Below are 20,238 nucleotides of genomic sequence, written 5' to 3'. Positions count from 1 at the left end.
ATCTCTACAATTTTGCTAACGGAGCAAAACAGCCTGTACTTACTTGAAGAAACTCCAGTATGTGCTCCTTTTGTCTCTGTTGCAAGATAAATTAATTGATTGGAGAAGATATTCAGGGAGTCATGGAATTTTTTTTTTTTTTTTGGTTTCTTGAAAATCTCTAAGTGTAATATATGTTCTCATCTTAAAAAAAGCATGTGATTATGACATATCACAAATAAATAAAAATGTATATATATTTATTATGGCATTATTTTGTTTTCCTATGTATGTTTCACATATATATAAAATTGTCACTACAAGGAGTATGCCATCACGAGGAGTTTTATAGGAATGTAGACCAAAAATATTACAGAAAATATGATATAAACAGAATAATGAGTTAACAGTAGTTGTTCTGGGTGGTGGTGAGATTAAAAATGATATTTATGTCTGCCTATCTATGATTACTTTAAAATTCCCTCTCATGAATGTACAAATTCTTAAAGTCAGAAATTAAAAAAAGAAATTTACTGGCTATATTAAGATTTTCCACCATAAATCTCTTAGATCTTCTATGAAATTCTCCAGAAAGTATATAACCTCAGTGCAATGGTCAATTATGTAGCTAAGCCAGAATATTCAAAAGGAATTTTATCCATTTCTTTATTTTTTCACTTATTTTGATTGTTTCTCTGAAGATATTTTTGCTTTCCTTCAGAACTGGCATATGAACTTAAGTAGGTGAAAAGGTGTTAAAAGAGAACTTGACTGTAAATGCATTGCTCTGGAAGATAATACATACAGGAGTGTTGGGATAAGCAAAAATGAATTGAAGACAGTGATGAGGTTTGTGGCCTGGATGGTAGCATATGTGAAAGTCAGCAGATGAGAAATGTTGATTAGATGAGCATATGGGTTTCAGGGAATAGGAATGTTGAGGAGGAGACAATGTGGTAGTGACCATGAAAGTGTGATCCTGTCAATAAAGAGATGTGTTTTGCCATAGAAAATGACACAGATAGCTTACAAAACTCATGCAGTCTGTGTTTTATTGTCATCAGCATTTGAATTAAACTTTGAAATTATATTTTATTTTTTGAATGTTTCACCAGGAAATGCATCTACAACCACAACTGTAATAGACAGCAAAAATGGATCTGTGCCCAAATCCCCTGGAAAAGTGCTGAAGAGGACAGTCACAGAAGATCTCGTGACAACCTTCAGCTCTCCTGCAGCCTGGCTCCTGGTCATCGCTCTGATTATCACGTGGTCAGCAGTTGCCGTTGTTATGTTTGATTTAGTGGATTACAAAAACTTTTCAGGTAAGAACCAAAAAATTCAGCTTTCAAATGAGAAGAAAGATGTTCTCTCCAGTTATGGCTTTGTTTCTCATCATCGTATCTTAATGAGAGAAATAAAACACCCCATAGATATGCTGAAAGTCCCTTAAGTCAGTATCCTTCATTCCCTTTTCCTTCTGTTCTCTTTCTTGGCATTCTGTCCTCATTTATTTAAAAATGACATTGACATCCATATTTTTAGAGTTGAGCAAAGGCCCAAGATCATAGTTTCAAAATAATAATAATTTTAAAAGTTGAGTGAAGATTTAGTTTTAGAACTGATACTTTATCAACCAATAATAAACATTGTTTTTAGGTTTATGTTTGGCAATATAAAACAAAATAAACAGAAACTTTGAAGACATGGAAAATATATTTTTAAGCCCCTCTGTCATTTGGCCCCAAACTTTCTTTCTAGATATGTTTTTTGCTCCTCCTATGAAACTATACTATTTTGAGTTCCTGAAGGTATTGTTTAAAGGATTTTCCTAGTACTTATCTGCATTGAGATAATATATCTTGAGTGCATACGTCCTTAAAAATTTGGAGTAAAATAGAAATAATATGAGGGTGCTTCAGAAGCTTTGTGGAAAAACAGAATTAAAATGTGCTTATTCTGGTGCCAAGATATTTGAAGTTCATATTTTTTTGGTAAGACATGTATTGCCATGAACTGTTTGAAGACTGTCTCATACATGTTAGAGATGATAGATTTTCAAAATGTCCCATTCAATCAGAGAACATTGTTGTCTCTTTGTTCAAAGACTTTTAATGTAAAAAAAAAAAACCTGGTGTTAAATTGGAAATGGCATAGAAAATTAATTAATTTTTTAAAAAAATATTATGTAGGATCTCTGTCTTTAATGTGCTATACACTCTTATTTAATGCTATAACTAGTACTCAAACAGTATTTTTTTTTTCACTTTGTGTTGCTATATGGGGGCAAACTGTTGAAATCGTTACCTAATATATACTAAACTGATCTTTTGTATATAAAGAGAATTGAAAATGAATCATGATATGATAGGAAGGGGAGAGGGAGCGGGAAAGGGGAGGGTTGTGGGTAGGAGGAAAGTTTTGGGAGGGGGAAGCCATTGTAACCCATAAGCTGTACTTTGGAAATTTATATTCATTAAATAAAAGTTTAATTAAAAAAAGACTTTTAATGTTTTTAAATTTCTATTTATCTGTTTCCCCATCAGATACCCTTTATTGACTGTGAATCCTTACAAGGAGGACTCATTCAGTTGCTCAAGAAATATTAAATGGATGAATGAATGTATACTCATCACTTTTTACCATAAGCAAATTCATTTCATAAAGCTCTTTTTTTAAAAAAAAATTTTTTTCCAGGCAGAGTTAGACAGTGAGAGAGAGAGACAGAGAGAGAGTTATAGAGAGTGAGAGAGAGAGAGAGAGAGAGAGAGGTTTTCCTTCCATTGGTTCACTCCCCTAATGGCTGCTATGGCCGGCGCTGCGCTGATCCGAAGCCAGGAGCTGGGTACTTCCTCCCAGTCTCCAAAGCGGGTGCAGCGATCCAAGCACTTGGGCCATCCTCTACTGCTCTCCTGGGCCACAGCAGAGAGCTGGACTGGAAGAGGAGCAACCAGGATAAGTACCCGGTGCCCCAACCAGGACTAGAACCCCAGGTGCTGACACTGCAGGCAGAGGATTAGCTAAGTGAGCCATGGCGCCAGCCTCATTAAGCTCTTAATGCATATTTTTAAATATGAACTCCCCCCTCTCATTTGCTTTCTCCAGTAGGACTAGAGTCAATAAGACCTAAATTATTATATAAAGTGTATAACTTAAATTCTAACAACACAGTAATACCCTACATACTCACTCAATAATTAATCAGCAAGTACTCACTATATGTGCTGTGAAGCAACAGTGACAGATGTTAAAATAAATATAAATATCATGTAGTCATAAACTACTCTTTGGGCTTATCAACATGGAGGTGTAATTGTGACACCTCTGCCAGCTGTATGATCAATTATACTATACTGGTCATCAACTAACAGGTAGAGATAAGTCCTACGACAGTGAAGCAAAGCAGAACAGCTGTTTATCCAGAGCCAAATATGTCTGCTCTAAATAGGCTATACTTTTAGTGTACCAAGTAATGTAGGCTCAAAACACATAGAGGTGAAATGCTGATATTATAAAATTATGATGCATTTTTAAATAGAAAAGTTATTTTGCTCTAGGAAATTTCATTCCATGAGCCTACTTTGACTACAAATTTCATCTCTTCCTACTTATTTTGGCATTTAATTTATTTAAATTTTGGAATGAAACATGATCATAAAATATGATTTTTTTAAACTTTTATTTAGTAAATATAATTTTCCAAAGTACAGTTTATGGATTACAATGGCTTTCCCCCCCAAACTTCCCTCCCACCTGCACCCCTCCCATCTCCCGCTCCCTAAAATATGATTCTTTCATTTATGTGATATGTATATTTTAAAATTGCATGTAAATCCAATATTCTTAAAGTTAACAATTTTAACTACAGAAATTATCATTAAAAGATATTTGTTCTTTTTTTAATAAAATTCACAGTTCCCTACAATTAGATTTTCAGATTAGATTACTTAAGTATCAAACACTCTTGTAATCCAGAGTAGATCTTCCGTGGACCACTGTAATTAGGTACTATGGATAACAACTATGTTACTGGCATTTCATCTGTTAGGGGAAAATGTAGCCTCCGTATTACTACTGCGTCATTTCTTTTCTCGGTAATTAAGCACATCTTTTCTGTGAGGTCTCCTCTTTTGTAAATTATCTATTACCTGAAAAAAACTAACCTGTAAGTCATTTTTAAGTGTCTTCAGTACTTGAATAGTCCTCATGTTCTTTACTTGCTAACTCTCATAAATTCGACCTTTCCTCTCATTACAATCGCCTCCATTACTACACTTTCTACTTTCATCCTCTTTTGAAGATACAATTTCTTACCTCTCTCATTCTCTCTTCTCATTAATAGTGATCTAAATAGATCTTCATAAAATAAATTTTATCAACTATTTACTATTTCCTAAGTACTACAGACTCCTTGGAATGAAATTCATGCCTTTGTCTAAGCTCCTCACATTTCATCTTGAAATTCCGTAAATGCTCCTAGTTTTCCAGCCATAAATACAATTGCTTTTCCCTGTGGTCCTGGAAAAACTCATATTGACATTCCTTACTGCTTCTGCTCATACCATTCTCCCTATCCCTAGCCCAGGTCCCAGGAAAACTGAGGGGATAAATGGTTGCATAACCAAGAATGTGAACTCTGGTATTTGATTTTCCTGGTATTAAATCCAGACCTACTATTTGCTAGCAGTGAGACACTGGGGAAAGTATTTAATCTCTCCACATCAGTTTTAGCATCTAAGAAGTAGGGAATATGATAATACTTATGTAGTAGAATTAAGAGAGTTGTATGACAATATATTTGAAGTACTTAGAACAGAACCTGGTTTATCACAAGCCATATCACTAGGAGTAGAGATTCATTCTTCAATTTTCTATCTTGAGAAGGCTTATTCATTTTTAAGACCTACCCTCGCTTTTGTGAAATATTATTAGGCTTTATAAAAAGAGTGTACTACACCATGCTTTGACTCCTTTATATGCACATTATAAAAATTATTCTTTTATCTGAAAGGCAGAGCAACAGAAAGAGGGAAAGAAAGAGAATGAAAGACTTTCCATCCACTGACCCACTTCCCAAATGCCCACAATAGCCAGGTCTGGGCCAGGCTGAAGCCAGGGGCCAGGAACTCCCACATGTGTACATAATAAATCACTTTAGAACTAAGTACCTTTAAATAACTATAAACGATTATTACTTCACACATTGCCTTCGGATCAGGAATTTGGAAATTGCTTAGCTAGATGGCTCTGCTGTAGTCTCTCTTAAGGTTACAAAAATTGGCTACGGCTGTCTCAAAGACTAACAGGGGTGGTGATCTATTGGCAAGCTGTCTCACTCACACAATTATGAGTTGATACTGATGTGCCCTCGCAACATGGCAGCTGGCTTCTCCTAGAATGAGTAATCCAAGACAAAGGAAGTAAGAAGCAAAATTGCTGTTAGGATCTGTACTTGGAAATACCTCACTATCGTTTCTGCAAAAATCTGTTAGGTTACACCATTTATTTAATACTGTAAGAGACTACAGAATGCTGTGAAACCACAGATTATTTGGGGACCTTTCTGAAGGCTGTATCCCACATGTTTCATTTTCAGAAAAGTATATTGCCAAGTTATATATCTTTAGATAAATATTCAGAATTAGCAAATGTCATACAAGACACTTGACAAACAGATATTGTAATTTAAACAAAGAAACCAAGATGTGTTAGGATTGTTGGTACCATGGGGCCATATCTAGCAGGATAAAAATTCACCAATGGATTAGAAATAAGAAAGTAATCACAAAGCCTGAAATTTTAAAGGAAACTAAAATTCTTTACATATGAAATTCAAATAGTGTTAGCTAACTAAAATTTACGACACCAACTTCTAGAACTAAATAAAAAAAAAATAAGTTAAAGGATGTAGTACACCATAAAATAAACCTGTATTTCATCGATCTTTAGTTTGATGGGCCTAATCACTTATATTAAACTTCTCATTCATTTTATTCAGTTAGCAAATTATAACTTACTTTTTAAAATCTTGATTCTTCACAGAAAAAAAAATATTTGCTTCAATAAGTTCCCAAAAGTAAATAACACTTTTACATTTTTAAAGTCAATTTTAATTGATATAATTAAATTTTTACTGGAGATTAATGATATTATGAGTCTTTTGTACTATACAATAGTCTGAAATATGTAATTGCCAGTATCTAAAAAACAAGGCTAGTAGTGGAAGAAAACATACTGGAAGTGATTCTGGAGGCAGCTGCTTGTCATTGGGTCTTAAATAACTCTCTGACACATTAGAAAATTAGGGGAACACTTTGAAGTCACTAAAAAAATTGGTAATAGAGAAATAAAACTTATTTTTATTAATATATACTATACTATATTGAGAAGAATTATTCCATTCTGGGCAATCTTCATAAGTGCTTATTTTCAAAATTTAATCTGATATACACATATATTGTCAACTTTTGACAACAGAAGAATTATTGTTTATGTACTTTTTTTTTGGACTTTTTTCAGAAAATGTGGTTTCACTCTGCAGCTCCAGGAATATAATCTAGAAGACAATTTGCCTAAGAACTTACATTTCCTTTGCTGTGAAAGACAAATAGCCTCTTGCCTTCTGTTTTGCAAATTTTGTTTGATTCTTCTCAAATAATTTATATTTTTGGACACTGAATAAACAGACTAGAACAGAGATTTCATCTACTCTTCATTCCTTACCCAAACAATATTCAAGCAACATTAAGGTGAATTTGCAATAATTTGATCAAAGTAGCAGACCATTCTGGATGATAAAGAACAGAAGATGTAATAGGCAGCTTATTAACACATGGCAGCTGACTAAACAGTCTAGGTAAGGCTGTGGCCACGTGCCTGGGGATGAGTTGAAAGTCAACTGTCTGGAAGTTGAGAAAGGCAAATGAATGTAGAATAGATAATTCTCTGTGTGTGTGTGTGTGTGTCTCCCTGCCTCTGCCTCTCTGTAACTATGCCTCTCAAATAAATAAATAAATCTTTTTTTTTTTTTACTTTTTTTTTTTTTTTTGACAGGCAGAGTGGACAGTGAGATAGAGAGACAGAGAGAAAGGTTTTCCTTTACCGTTGGTTCAACCTCTAATGGCCGCTGCGGCCGGCGCACCATGCTGATCCGAAGGCAGGAGCCAGGTGCTTCCTCCTGGTCTCCCATGCAGGTGCAGGACCCAGGCACTTGGGCCATCCTCCACTGCTCTCCCGGGCCACAGCAGAGAGCTGGACTGGAAGAGGAGCAACCAGGACAGAATCCGGTGCCCCGACCGGGACTAGAACCCGCTGTGCCAGCGCTGCAGGCGGAGGATTAGCCTATTGAGCCGCGGCGCCGGCCTAAATAAATAAATCTTTAAAAAAATATATAATAGGTAAGACAAAGGTCAAACTGGAACTGACAAACACATACCAGGATCCTCATTTGTAGCTCAACACCTCAAATTTTGATGACGAGGCTAAGCTGCAGAATGAACTGGTTCTCTTTGTCACAGAACCACACACACACCCACACCAGGTCAGAATTTGGAGTTGCTGAAGGACACTACCAGCTGTGGTCACACACCAAGGACAACTAGTAGGTTTGTGATGATGAGCATGATGTTTAAGAGTAAGCACCTGCCCTATCCTAACATTCAGAGAATAAAGATTGGTTCCATTATTTCTTAATTTTTACCTTCCAAAGCTTACAGAAATTTCCCTGTGAGTTGTTACCTGAAAACATACATGAACAGGAATTCTTAAAAATGTAGTTCTACTTTACCAGTTTGAAGCATACCAAGCCACTGCAAGAGACAACTCTGTAATTTAACATCTGAAACAGGCTGTTTTTGAGAATGAAATGGAGTGCTGTTAATATTTACTGTTGGATAACAATACAAACCAACATATATGACCACCATGATGCTACCTGAACTGCCTTTAGTTCTCTATTAGAAGATAAATGCTATCAGAAATCTCGAAGGGGCAGAACAACTAGGCTTCTTGGTACACGATGCTAATGTACCAAGGGCTGTTAGAAGTCTCGTCCCTTGTTGCAGACTCGGCCAGGACACCCTTCCAGAAAATAGGAGTGCACTGATAATTTAAAACCCTTTCATCACTAGAATTTGGGAACTTTGATTGAACTTCCTTACACAGTTCTTTTGTTTTACTTATGAATATATGTTTCTTACTAAACCTAAAAAAATGCAAATAGAATTTTTAAAGAAATGGCTACAAACTAAGGTATTAGTGGATGCTAAAAGATCTTCCTCTGGGCCAAAATGTATGGAAACACATTTTAGAAAATCAATTTTTCTTGCCTAAGAACTAGGGTCATAATTTGTCAACATCTACACCCATAGTGGGGAAAATCATGCAGTTATACCAGAGAATTTCAAAGAATATGTGGTAATTTTCACAAGCATTGCACAAAACAATTTTGTTTGTGGTCACCCAAGAAATCCTCTGTGAAACATGCATGTCCACCACATAAGAAGCACTCATTAAGTTGGAATCTTATTACCCAGAAATAATATCAGTCATCTGAGAATAGATTCAGCAAAGACCTGATGGTAGGAAGCATCAATTTCTTATGAAAGTCTTGCAGACATCTCCTGATGCACCTTTTAAATAGATTCTCTAATGAGGTGTGCCATTTTAGCTATTGCTCATGGAAATTAATATTCCTGACTTTTTTTTTTTCATTTCTTGGCACTTAGCCCAGTTTAGCAGGTGCACTGTTTGTCAGGTTATGAATTTAACAGAGTAAAATCTTTTAGGGAATGGCAAAACTTAATCAGGAAGTACAAATTTAAATATATAGATATGTAAATACATATATATATATATATATCACTATCTACAATGTGGTATATTTTGTGTGCCTGTAGTGATGTGTGTATTTGTAGGTATACATTAATTTGTTAACACATTTTAGGACATCTGAAAGACTGAGACACTAAATGCACATTTTTAGACTTTATCACTTCTCATGTGTATTGAATATTCAAGAATGGTTGACATGTTGTATGTTTCTTATTCCAATTTAAATTTTTCGCTAAATCCTTTATTTGTTGTTCAATGTGATAAGCTAGCTGGTCCTTTTGGCTACTATGCCTAAAATGATATATTTCATTATCCAGTTCTAGTCGACTTATGAGTACATCATGGAAGTAGAGAGTTCTCTAGTACAATTATTCCTATATCATAATAAAAGTTTATTTATCCCTCATGAAACAAGGGAAAAGATGAAGAAAAAACACATCTTTTTAAAAAAAGTGTTCTTAATTCTTAGACTGCATTGTTTCCATTTGATGTCTTAAATTTTTCTTTTGAAATTATGATAAATCCAGATTTCTAAAAATATTTGTTATATTCATTTTATTTGAATTGCAGAGAGAAAGAGAGGGAGGAAGGGAAAGAGGGGTGAGGGAGGGAAGAAGAGAGAGAGAGATCTTCCTTCATCAGATTCTCTCTCCAAATGCCTGCAATAACCACAGTTTGGCCAGGCCAAAGCAAGAGCCAGTAACTCAGTCCAGGTCTCCCTCATGGATAGCAGGGACCCAAGTACTTGAGTCATCATTTATTGCCTCCCAGAGGCAGGAAGCTGGATTAGAAGCAGAGGATTTGGGACTTGAACCAATCACTTTGATATAGCAAAAAGGTGTCCAAAACAGCATTTTAATCACTATGCAAAATTTTCACCTTCAGATCTTGTTCTTTTTTTTAAGATTTTTTTATTTGTTTACTTGAAAGTTACAGAGAGTTATTACAGAGAGGCAGAAGCAGAGTGAGAGAGAAGTCTTCCATCTGGTGGTTCACTCCCCAGATGGCTACAATGGCTGGAGCTGAGCTGATCTGAAGCTAGGAATCAGGAGCTTCTTCTGGGCCTCCCAAGTGAATGCAGGGGCTCAAGGATATGGGCCTGTCTTCTACTGCTTTCCCAGGTCATAGCAGAGAGCTGAATCAGAAGTGGAATAGCCAGTACTTGAACTGGTGCCCATATGGGATGCTGGCACTGCAGGCAGTGGCTTTACTGGCTAGCCACAGTGCTGGCCCCACAGATCTTGTTTTGATCATTGTTTTCAAATATAATTATATTGCAAAATAGAAAGTTGACAATTCTATGTCATACCTTCTGGTTTTTGTTGTGGTGGATTTCAGGCTTAAGAAATCCACTGCTCTGAAACCAACCCACTATAACTCATCTGAACTTTAGCAAATTATGTTGGGATTTATAGGATTATTCAGAGTCATATAATTTAAATTACACTAGGTATTAATACTTCTCTTTTTGAAAGGCAAGCCATTATACATCTTTAAGTTGGTGCTTAAAGTCACTTCCTTTGAGAAACCTTCCATAATATCTCCAGTGAAAGTCATTCTATCTTCTATCATAATATACCTCGCTATACTGGCTGTTTACTTGTGGCATTTTTTTAGAAGCTTTTTTTTTTTTTTTTTTTTTTTTTTTTTTTTTTGACAAGCAGAGTGGACAGTGAGAGAGAGAGAGACAGAGAGAAAGGTTTTCCTTTTGCCATTGGTTCACCCTCCAATGGCCACCGCGGCCCGCGCACCGCGCTGATCCGAAGGCAGAAGCCAGGTGCTTCCTCCTGGTCTCCCATGCGGGTGCAGGACCCAGGCACTTGGGCCATCCTCCACTGCACTCCCGGGCCACAGCAGAGAGCTGGCCTGGAAGAGGGGCAACCGGGACAGAATCCGGCACCCCGACCGGGACTAGAACCCGGTGTGCCGGCGCCGCAAGGCAGAGGATTAGCCTGTTGAGCCACGGCGCCGGCCTATTTGTGGCATTTTTTAACTTTTAATTAATTAATTTATTTTTATTTGAAAGGCAGAGAGATACACAGAGAGAAAGAGATATGGATAGACAGAGACAGATCTTACTGCTGTTTCATGCTCAAAATACTAAAAATAGCCAGAGATGGGACTTGCCTAAGTAAGGAGTAGAAACTCGATTTGGGTCTCCCAAGTGGGTGGCTGGCACCCCACTGCTCGAGGCAACAGCTGCAACTTCCTGCCAGTGCATTAGCAGGAAGTGGAATCAAGTTCCTTAACAAGAAGCTGGAATCTGGAGTTGAGCTGAAACTTGAAAGTACACAGAGATAGAGGATGTGGGTGTCCCAAACAGCATCCTAACCACTGCACCAAATGCTCATAGCACTTCTTGGAATTTTAGAAATTAGAGTTTGCTATTATCTCTTTCTCCATTGAATCCTTCAATTTCTAGTGCTTAGGAATTTTTAACACCAAGTATGAGTTTAGTAAATATTTGAATGAATGTTGAGGTGAATGAAGAAATACAAAAAATGAATTTTAAAAAGTGTAGTGTTTTTATTCACTGATTTTATACTGTTTTTTTTTAAGATTTATTCATTTATTTGAATGTCAGAGTAACACAGAGAGAGAAGGAGAGGCAGAGAGAGAGGTCTTCCATCCACTGGTTTACTCCCCAGGTGGCCACAATGGAAGGAAATGGGCCAATCCGAAGCCAGGAGCCAGGAACATCCTTCAGGTCTTCCCACGCAGGTGCAGGGTCCCAAGGACTTGGGCCATCTTGTACTGCTTCCCAAGGCCATAGCAGAGAACTGGATGGGAAGGAAGTGGAGCAGCTGGTACTCAAACCGGTGCCCATGTGGTATGCTGGCACTGCAGGCAGTGGCTTTACCCACTATGCCATAGTGCTGGCCCCTATACTGTGTTTTTAGTAGTGGTTTTTATACTCTGAATTCTCAGTAATGAGCATAACATTATCTTATGAAATATTACTTTTTATTGATATTGATTGTGCTAGAATACACAGTCAGTTTTTTTTAAAATGTGTCTCCTTGTTGGACCAAAAGCATCTTAAATGTAAGAACAGTCTTACTTCTCTTAATATCCTCATTGCCTTGCTTAGTGCCTGACACATATTGCTTAATAAAATTTATGTACAGAAGTTATTTGCTAACTCATTTAGCTAATATAGTGGGTAAGCAAACAAGTAAACAAATAAGCAAGACAAAAAACAACAAAAGAGCACATGTACTTCAAACCAGAACCAAAGTAACTGAGTACAGAATCTAGATGGTAAATTACTGGGTTAGAATCCTAGCTCCACTCATTAACAGCTGTTTAAACAGGGGCAATTACTTCTCTGTGCCTTGGTTTCAGTCTCTGTAATAGGAATACCTCTTCATATGGTTTAAATGAACATTGATTTATTTAACATACACAAACATTTGAAACTGAGTGGCACATAGGAATTATTAGATACAGTGTAGCTAGCATTATCTTAATTTAATTTACTTGACTGTTAGCATAATTTCAATGCTTCAAAAAGATGAAACAGGCATATTTAAAGAAGATGAATTGACTATGAGTAGCCAGTGTTTAAATATCATGTGAATATACATAGATTCTACTAATTATACCATAGACATTTAATTATTAAAGTATTCTATAATGAGAGAATGTCCTCAATATTTTCAAATAATTTGTTGACTTATATGATATTGTTAGCACATAATTCATGACACTAGGAGCTACATTTTGATGTGGTGAAAGTGATTTAAAATTATTTTCTTAGTCAACACTGAGAATACAACAAAAATGTATAATTATAGTGAAGAGTTTTCAAATAAACCTGGATGTGATGAAACAAATGTTTATTAAATAGTCAGAATATGCTAATAGATCTTAGTCCCAAATTTCAATATATCTCTTGTCCACTGACCTATTAAATTTTTATATAATGATCCAAGTAAGTCATCCAACTGGAGTTCTGTGATATTTTGACTGTGCTTGTGCTACCAGAAAATTAATTCTGTGAAATCTTACCTTGGGAAAAACTATAGAAATCTAAAAAATCCATAGAAAATTTGTTTTCTCATTCATTACTATATGAAAAGTCTTCAAATTTTATTTATATTTAGCATCTTCTTTTTTATAAGAGAATTAAATTAAGTTTCAATTAATCTAATAGCCATATCTCTTATACATACTTATTAATAAAAGTGTAATATGATTCCCTAATTTTCATGTGGATAGTTGACTTGGGTAAAGGAAGCCAACACTTATTTGTGATGTTGTTTTGGAATAGAAAGTGCCCTTTATTTGACACTGCTCTATCTCCAGTTAGCTGGAAATAGTCCAGGTTTATACACCTGCAGCACAATTTTGTCAGTGAATAATTGGTTGTTGAGGATCATATTAAGAAACAGAGGTGAAGTGTATACCCATTTACATTCAGTAAGGTTCCTTATTGCCTCCAAAAGTAACAGTTGAACAACAGCAAAGAGCAACTTGGAAATGCTGTCACGAAACCGTTAAGTACTGAAATAACTGTAATTTTAACTAAGCCTGCTTGTGTTTAATTTCATTAGGTTCCACACAAATGCACATTTCTAAACCACTGAAGTAAGTTAATAGTAAAGATGACTATGGAAAATTTCAATTGAGAAAGTCTTCAAAAGCAGTGAGAAAATGTCCATGCCTCAGTTACTGAAAGGCAAGGATTGGAGCAACAGTAGGCTATTGAAATGTAGATTAGGAAAGTGACAGCCATTTCCCTTTTTAGTCAATAAAACAATTAGCTCACCAAAAATGCTTTTAAAACAGGATCCTAGTTTGTCTTTGGTTTAAAAGCATCTAAATATCCAACATCTGCAAGCATTTTATTTTTTTCTTCAAAATTGCACATTAAATAGGTTTTATTTCTTAGAATCCTATGTACTTTAGGAATTTTACATTCCACCTTTTGTTTCATTTCTTGCTTATTTCTCACTCCTGCATATTCCCCCCTGGAGGCAGCAGGAGAACCCAAATTCAGACTGGTCTCCTTTATCTTTTAAAAGCCATCAAAAGCAGCAGGAGTTTGGCACAGCTGTTAAGACACAGCTTGGGACACTGGTATCCCACATCAGGTAGATAAGAATCTACCCTAAACTGAGTGGTTTCCAAATAAGAGAAAATTGGTTTTTTGCAGTTCTGGTAGACTCCAGGATCAGTGTGTCAGCAGACTGGGCACCAAGTAAAGGCCCACTGCTGTGTCTTTACATGGTGTGAGGTGAATGAGCTCCCTTTACCTCCTTAATAAGTACACAAATCCAATTCCTAGGCTCTGCCCTCCTGACCTAATCACTTCCCAAAGGCCCCAGTTCTAGGTGTCATCACCTTAGGGATTAGGATTTCACCTTGTGGATTCAGTGGGCGCCTACAAACATTCAGATCACATAATTTACTAAAGTGGAGGGGAGAAAGGGGGTAATCTAATATGGGCGATATCCCAAAGTCAGAGGGAGAGAGGGTTATAAAGCAGGAGAGAGATTGAAAGAGAGGGATGAGGGAGAGACAGGAAGAGAGGAAGACAGCAGTCAGAAAATGTATTTACCCAGGGAATAGAAGTTACTGTTTCAGAGAGACAAGGATTTTAGAAAAGTGCATTACCCTTAAGGGAATGTGTGTGAGTGTGTATGAGAGGAAAGAGAACCTAGAATCTTGCTACATTAAGTGTCATTTCTCATCTCTATCTTCACAATCTTCTTTCCTTCCATTCTATCCTTCCTCCCAACATGCTTATGTGTCTGATAACTTGGAAAATCAAACATACTTCTTTCAACTCCTTAATTCTATCTTTAGCTAAAGGTCTTTTGCTTCTGTCCTTCTAGCCAAACCCTACGATGTGACACTACATTTACCCCCTGCCACAGTCTCAAACATCACTTAATGAATAAATTTGATGAACATCTAACATTTTTATATTTGTTAAATTTCATAGCATTAGAACTGGTGAGTACTACTTCCTTCTTAAACCCATATCATTTTTGACTTATGACTTTCAGAACTCTCTTTGCAGCCTCGTTTATTTCTTGACTTGCCCTTGTGAGATAATATCACCTGTTCGATTGCTGTAGCTGCCATGACTTTGCACTCCTGAAACAAGTGATGAGCAAGATGCCATCATAACAGGCTATATTTAGCCTGTTTATCTTTAATATATGGCTCTCAATCTAATACCAGGATCAGGTCTTATTTAATATGGCCAGGTATCAAGATTTAAAGGCTAACACAGTTATCACTCAAGTTTGCAAATTAAGTTTTAAGAATATGTATTCTTTTCTTACCATGAGCGTCAATAAATTTATTTTTATTTTTAAAGGAAAAATTCAGCTTAACATTTTAATTTTTCCCTTTAATGGCCCATTTGCCAAGAAGTTTGCTTCAAATTGACCTTCACGCATAAGGATTCCATGTGCATGTACTTAATGCCAGTGTCTCTCCAAATTTTTCAAATGGCTTAAGGGCATTTAGTCAAAGCCTCAGACTCAAAATTGCTAATTGAACTAATTATATTTCTTCCCAAGTCTGCATTCTGCATTTCCTATATTCAGCTTCTTCCCTTTTTTTCTATTTTTCTAAAAGTTATTTTTGTGGTAGAAACATTGAACATGAACTCTATCCTCCTAACAAATTTTCAAGTGTACACTATAGTTTTGTTGACAGTGGGTGCAATGTTATCAAGTAGACATCTAGAATTTACTCATTTTGCTTAACTGAAACTTTGTGTCAATTATTAGCAACACTCCATTTCTACATCACCTCAACATATAGAAATGACTATTGCATTCCTTGATCTATGAGTTTGACTGTTTGGACACCACATATAATGGGAGTCACACAGAATTTGTCTTTGTAAATTCAGTTTTTTTAAGTTAGAAACATGACACATGAGACTCCTTGTGCACTTCCCATTCCCATACCACCCACATTTACTGATTGATCAAAAAGAACCTATCTTACTCTCTTTGTTTTTCTGTCTGCCTCTTAAATAAATAAATAAATAAAAATTTAAGTGATTTACAATCAAGTCTGTATATATGGAAGACAAATGCTAAATACAAAAGCAAAGGTATTGAGAGAATCCTTTGTTCTTAAATTTCATTTGGAAATATCATTCAATTAGTTCATATTTCTTAGCTCTGTCTATTAAAGTTTAAAAATAAATATATTCTAATGCAATGAATATCCCTGTTGAGGTTTTTGTCTCAAAATACCATTTTCCAATACAAGGAATTAGAATTCCTTTGAGAATTGTCTGATCCTATATGTGGCATAAGAAAGTCGCAAAATTTACTCTGGACACATTTTGTGCAACAAGCAAGAAAAAATATGTGGAGTAGACATGCATACTAATGTATTTAAGGAACTGGGATTAAGATTTTCTATATCTAGGACCTGCCAATGTTAGGAAAGTTCTAGACTCATGGTAGTAACACTTTGGAGAGTGTCTGGATTTTTGTTCAAATATGAAAAGCTCAATGCCCCGGATGAAGAATGTTTAGAAGAGAAAGCTTTAAAAACAAAGGAAGTAGAGGCAAAGCCCTTTTGTTGGAGAGAATTTATAATAAACAAACTTTTACTCTTTCTGGATGCTCTCAGTTTACACAATCTGAGACAGGCCATATATTTATACACACACACACACACATACACCCACACTCATGTTCTATCAGTGGGAATTTTAATTGATAAGAGAAATAAATATGAGAATGTGTGAGAAAAAATATTATATAATGAAAAATTGTACATACTCAGAAATGGTAGATATGCTGTTATTTCTGCCAATATTTTTATTAGTGTAGAAAAATTAAGAATAATGCATGACATGCAAACAGACAGAAAGTAGCATTAATTCTTAATACCTATTAAACAGTCTAATGTTATCATTTTTAAATATTTGGCAAACTAGAAAAAGAAAAGAAAAATGTGGAAGGAGAAACAAAAAAATATAGCAAATTGTGAATATTTCTTGAAGCCAGCTGTGGTAGATTTATACTGTGTCACTTTCACGAAGGTGGGACTATGTATTCAGAATCCCTTCACCTGTAAAGGTCTGGGGTAGTGTGAATAAGAGAAAGCATTGTGTGCTGCAACTGGAGGGCAGAAGACAGGCACGACCACATTCTGCTGATTCTTAAAAGGGCATTGCATGGCACCAGACAACGTTGTGCATGCACACTGTTCTTGATTTCTTGGCTCAGCTTGCTGGCAACGGACAGAAGCTGGGCCTGCAGTAATGCCAGCTCTTGCCAGATCCTCTTTCAGCTTCTTGCACTCTGTGCACATTTAGCTTCATAAAGAAGGATGGTATTTTCTCTTGAAGGTTGTTACCATCATTGAAGATACAAGTTTGGAAGTCATAGGGTTTATGTAGATAACAGTTCGTTCTCATGAATTTCAGTCCATGCTTTGAAGGTTGTAAATTTTCTTTCTCCCTCTACTTTCCATGTGGTACTTCTTTCCAAAGTACCTCTTTTGCTTTCAAAGCCCCAACTCCACATGGAGAAACAAAAAGACTTAATCAGTTGCTTAAGGTCAAATCCATATAATATTCATGTCCTTTATTACCTATCATCCCTAGTGATTCTGCTTTTATGATCAAAATCTGAATGATACACTGGAAGACATGAGGACTCTCACTACCATAATGTCTACTTTTGTTCATATTTAAATATTTTTTGATAAACAGTTAAAATAAAAATAAATTACCGGGGCCAGCATTGTAGCACAGTGAATTAAGCAAACCTGTGGTGCCACAATCCCATATGGGCACTGGTTTGAGTCCCAGCTCTACAATTTCTGATCCAGCTCCCTACTAATGCACCTGGGAAGGCAGCAGAGGATGGCTCAATTGCTTCAACCCCTGCATCCACATGGGAGACACAGAAGAGGCTCTTGGCTTCAACGTGGCCTGGCCCAGGCCATTGCAGACATTTGGGGAGTGAACCAGCTTCTGGAAGACCTCTGTCTCTAGCTCCCTTTCTCTCCCTCTCTGTAACTCTGCCTTTCAAATAAACGAAATATTTTTTTTAAAAAACTACTTATTTTGAAATATACAGCTTTTCACATTCTAATGTTGTTTAACCCATTTCTTTTCTCTTTCCTCTTTTCCTCACTCCTTGTCTTCACTTGTCTTCTTACTTTCTGTTTTCAGTTACTTCTTTGCCTCCAATTTAAATCAGAGTTTTCCCAGAACTCACCTCAATCTACAACTAAGAAGGCTGCAATATCCCAAAGCAAAATAAGAAAAATGGGAAAATGTTGTTGTCAAAAAGCTAAAAATATTAAAATATTACTTTAACATTATTCTTCTAAGATATTATCTGCTATCAAAACTAAATATTTATTAGTTTGAAAGCATATTTAATAAAGCCATTTTAGAGTTGCAAATTATCGCTGTTTTGATTATAAAATCATCCTATCGGATATCAAACTATCAAGTGATTTTCTTGGAATTAAAGTTTTATTATTAAAATAAAGCTATCACTCTCCATTTTTCATGAAAAATATAATGAATAAATGTATAAAATAGCAGTATACTTTTAAAACTCCCGTCTTAAACGTTAAATGTGGAGAAATAAAGATGTTCTACCAAACATTTCATGAATACTTGATTTCCTTGGATGATTCACTTATTTTTCTAGTGTTGGCATTAATTTAAATTTGAAATTAAATAGAGAACAAGGAAACCATAAACTCATAGGAAAAAAAAAAGGCATTTGATTTTTAACAGTTTGAAAGCCCCTGTACCATGGTGAAAAAAATTAAAAAGTCAGTTTTTACATCATTGAATTTAACCAAGCATGTTCAAGATGAATGGTCCAATGTATGAGAAATTATTTGGAAGTTACTTCAGAGTGTACCTACACAGCTGTAAAATACAATGTCTGAGTAAACCTCACTATGACGATGTTGAATCCATAGTAAATGTAAAAACACATATTTTTATGTTTTACTTTTCAAACATCTGTGCCTAATATTGTAAATGCTGGAACTGCAGGGCTCAAAGACTTAGAGTACCATTAAGTTCCCTGTGAGTGTTTTTCATTTCAAATGTGTTCTGCTTAGAAAATAATTAAATTAAATTAGCATCTCTGCCATATATCCTTAGGAAATAGTTGACAGTTATAAATGATACCAAACCCCAAGCCCAAATGGTTTTGTAAGCATTGCATTCTCTCTGCTACTCTTTTGTGTTTAAGAAACCTATTAACTCAATGGAGACAACACATATACTGACAAGGTATTTGGATTTTAGCAAATCTTTTTATTTCGTTTATCCTACCCTTCCCTTCTTCTCATCCTAGGGTGTCAGGTGACAACATGGAGGCTCTGTTTGAAAGTAGTAAACTTTATTTGTTTACCCTCAAGACAGAGACTAAGCAATTTCATAGTTAGTCAGGTTAGGATTGTGCTGTGACTCAGGACCTTTTAAGTGATGCATACTCTCCTAAACTTAGTCAACATTTCACCCGCAGAAGCAAGAGTATTCACACACTTAACTGCAACAAGAGGGAGAAAGTGGCCACTTTTTTTTTCTTTTTTAAATATTTATTTATTTATTTGAAAAGCAAAGTTAAAGAGAGAGGAGAGACAGAGCTTGTATCCACTGTTCACTCCCCACTTGGCCTCAACAGCTAGGGTTGGGCCAGGTGGAAACTGGAAATCCATCTGATTCTGCCACATGAGTGACAGGGGACCAAGAACTGGAACCTTCCTTTGCTGCTTTCCCAGGTTCATTAGCAGGGAGCTGGATCAAAAGAGGAGCAACTGGAACTAGAATTGGTGCCCATATGTGATGCCAGTTTGCAGACGGAAGTTTAACCCACTGTACCACAATGCTGATCCCAAAAGTAGTCACTTAAACTTATATCATTTTTGGTGGTCCAGCAAATCACCTGCACTTTATTTACTTTGAAACATTTTTGACATATCAAAATTAGAACTATGTAGATAGAAATATTCGAGCTATATTATACTTAAGACAGAATATTAGATATACTGATAAATAATTATCTTGAAAGACAAATCTATTTTTAAGCCAGCCCCATATTTAGTATTAATATGTGCAAGGTCAAAAATCAATATACACAAGCATAATTGTCCCTACTTAGGTAGAACTTATAACTTCACATAAAAAACCCTTAACCCGGTTTTGTTCCTTCTCTTTAAATCTGAATATTTTATGGGCGGTATGGGGCAAATATTAGTTTCAGGAGTTCTGATAAAGGAAGAGTTTAGGTTTCATTGACCTTGCCAAGGTTGTCTGTGAGCAAATAGTGACTGAATGATCATAGGGTAATATCTACAGCAGCCTACATGTATCAAGCACTGCCATATGTTTCAGTTAAATGATTATAAAAATTGAATTAATGCTATTTCACATTTATAAGGCCCTTAAGGGCTCAATGCTGG

General features: G+C 35.8%; 1 protein-coding gene across 3 annotated transcripts in view; it reads left to right on the top strand.

The window, feature by feature from the left end:
* TRDN (triadin) overlaps nucleotides 1-20,238 on the top strand; it is a 147,116-nt gene that overhangs the window by 50,507 nt on the left and 76,371 nt on the right. For all 3 annotated transcript variants that reach the window (XM_062186708.1, XM_062186709.1, XM_062186710.1), the window contains exon 2: nucleotides 1,095-1,304. In XM_062186708.1, the coding sequence (XP_062042692.1) occupies nucleotides 1,095-1,304 (210 nt within the window). The remainder of the gene's footprint in view (nucleotides 1-1,094; nucleotides 1,305-20,238) is intronic.

This window comes from Lepus europaeus, chromosome 3 (genome assembly GCF_033115175.1).
Source record: "Lepus europaeus isolate LE1 chromosome 3, mLepTim1.pri, whole genome shotgun sequence".
NCBI lineage: Eukaryota > Metazoa > Chordata > Mammalia > Lagomorpha > Leporidae > Lepus > Lepus europaeus.
Note: the sequence above shows the minus strand (reverse complement) of the source record. Positions and strands in the feature narration are given on the sequence as shown.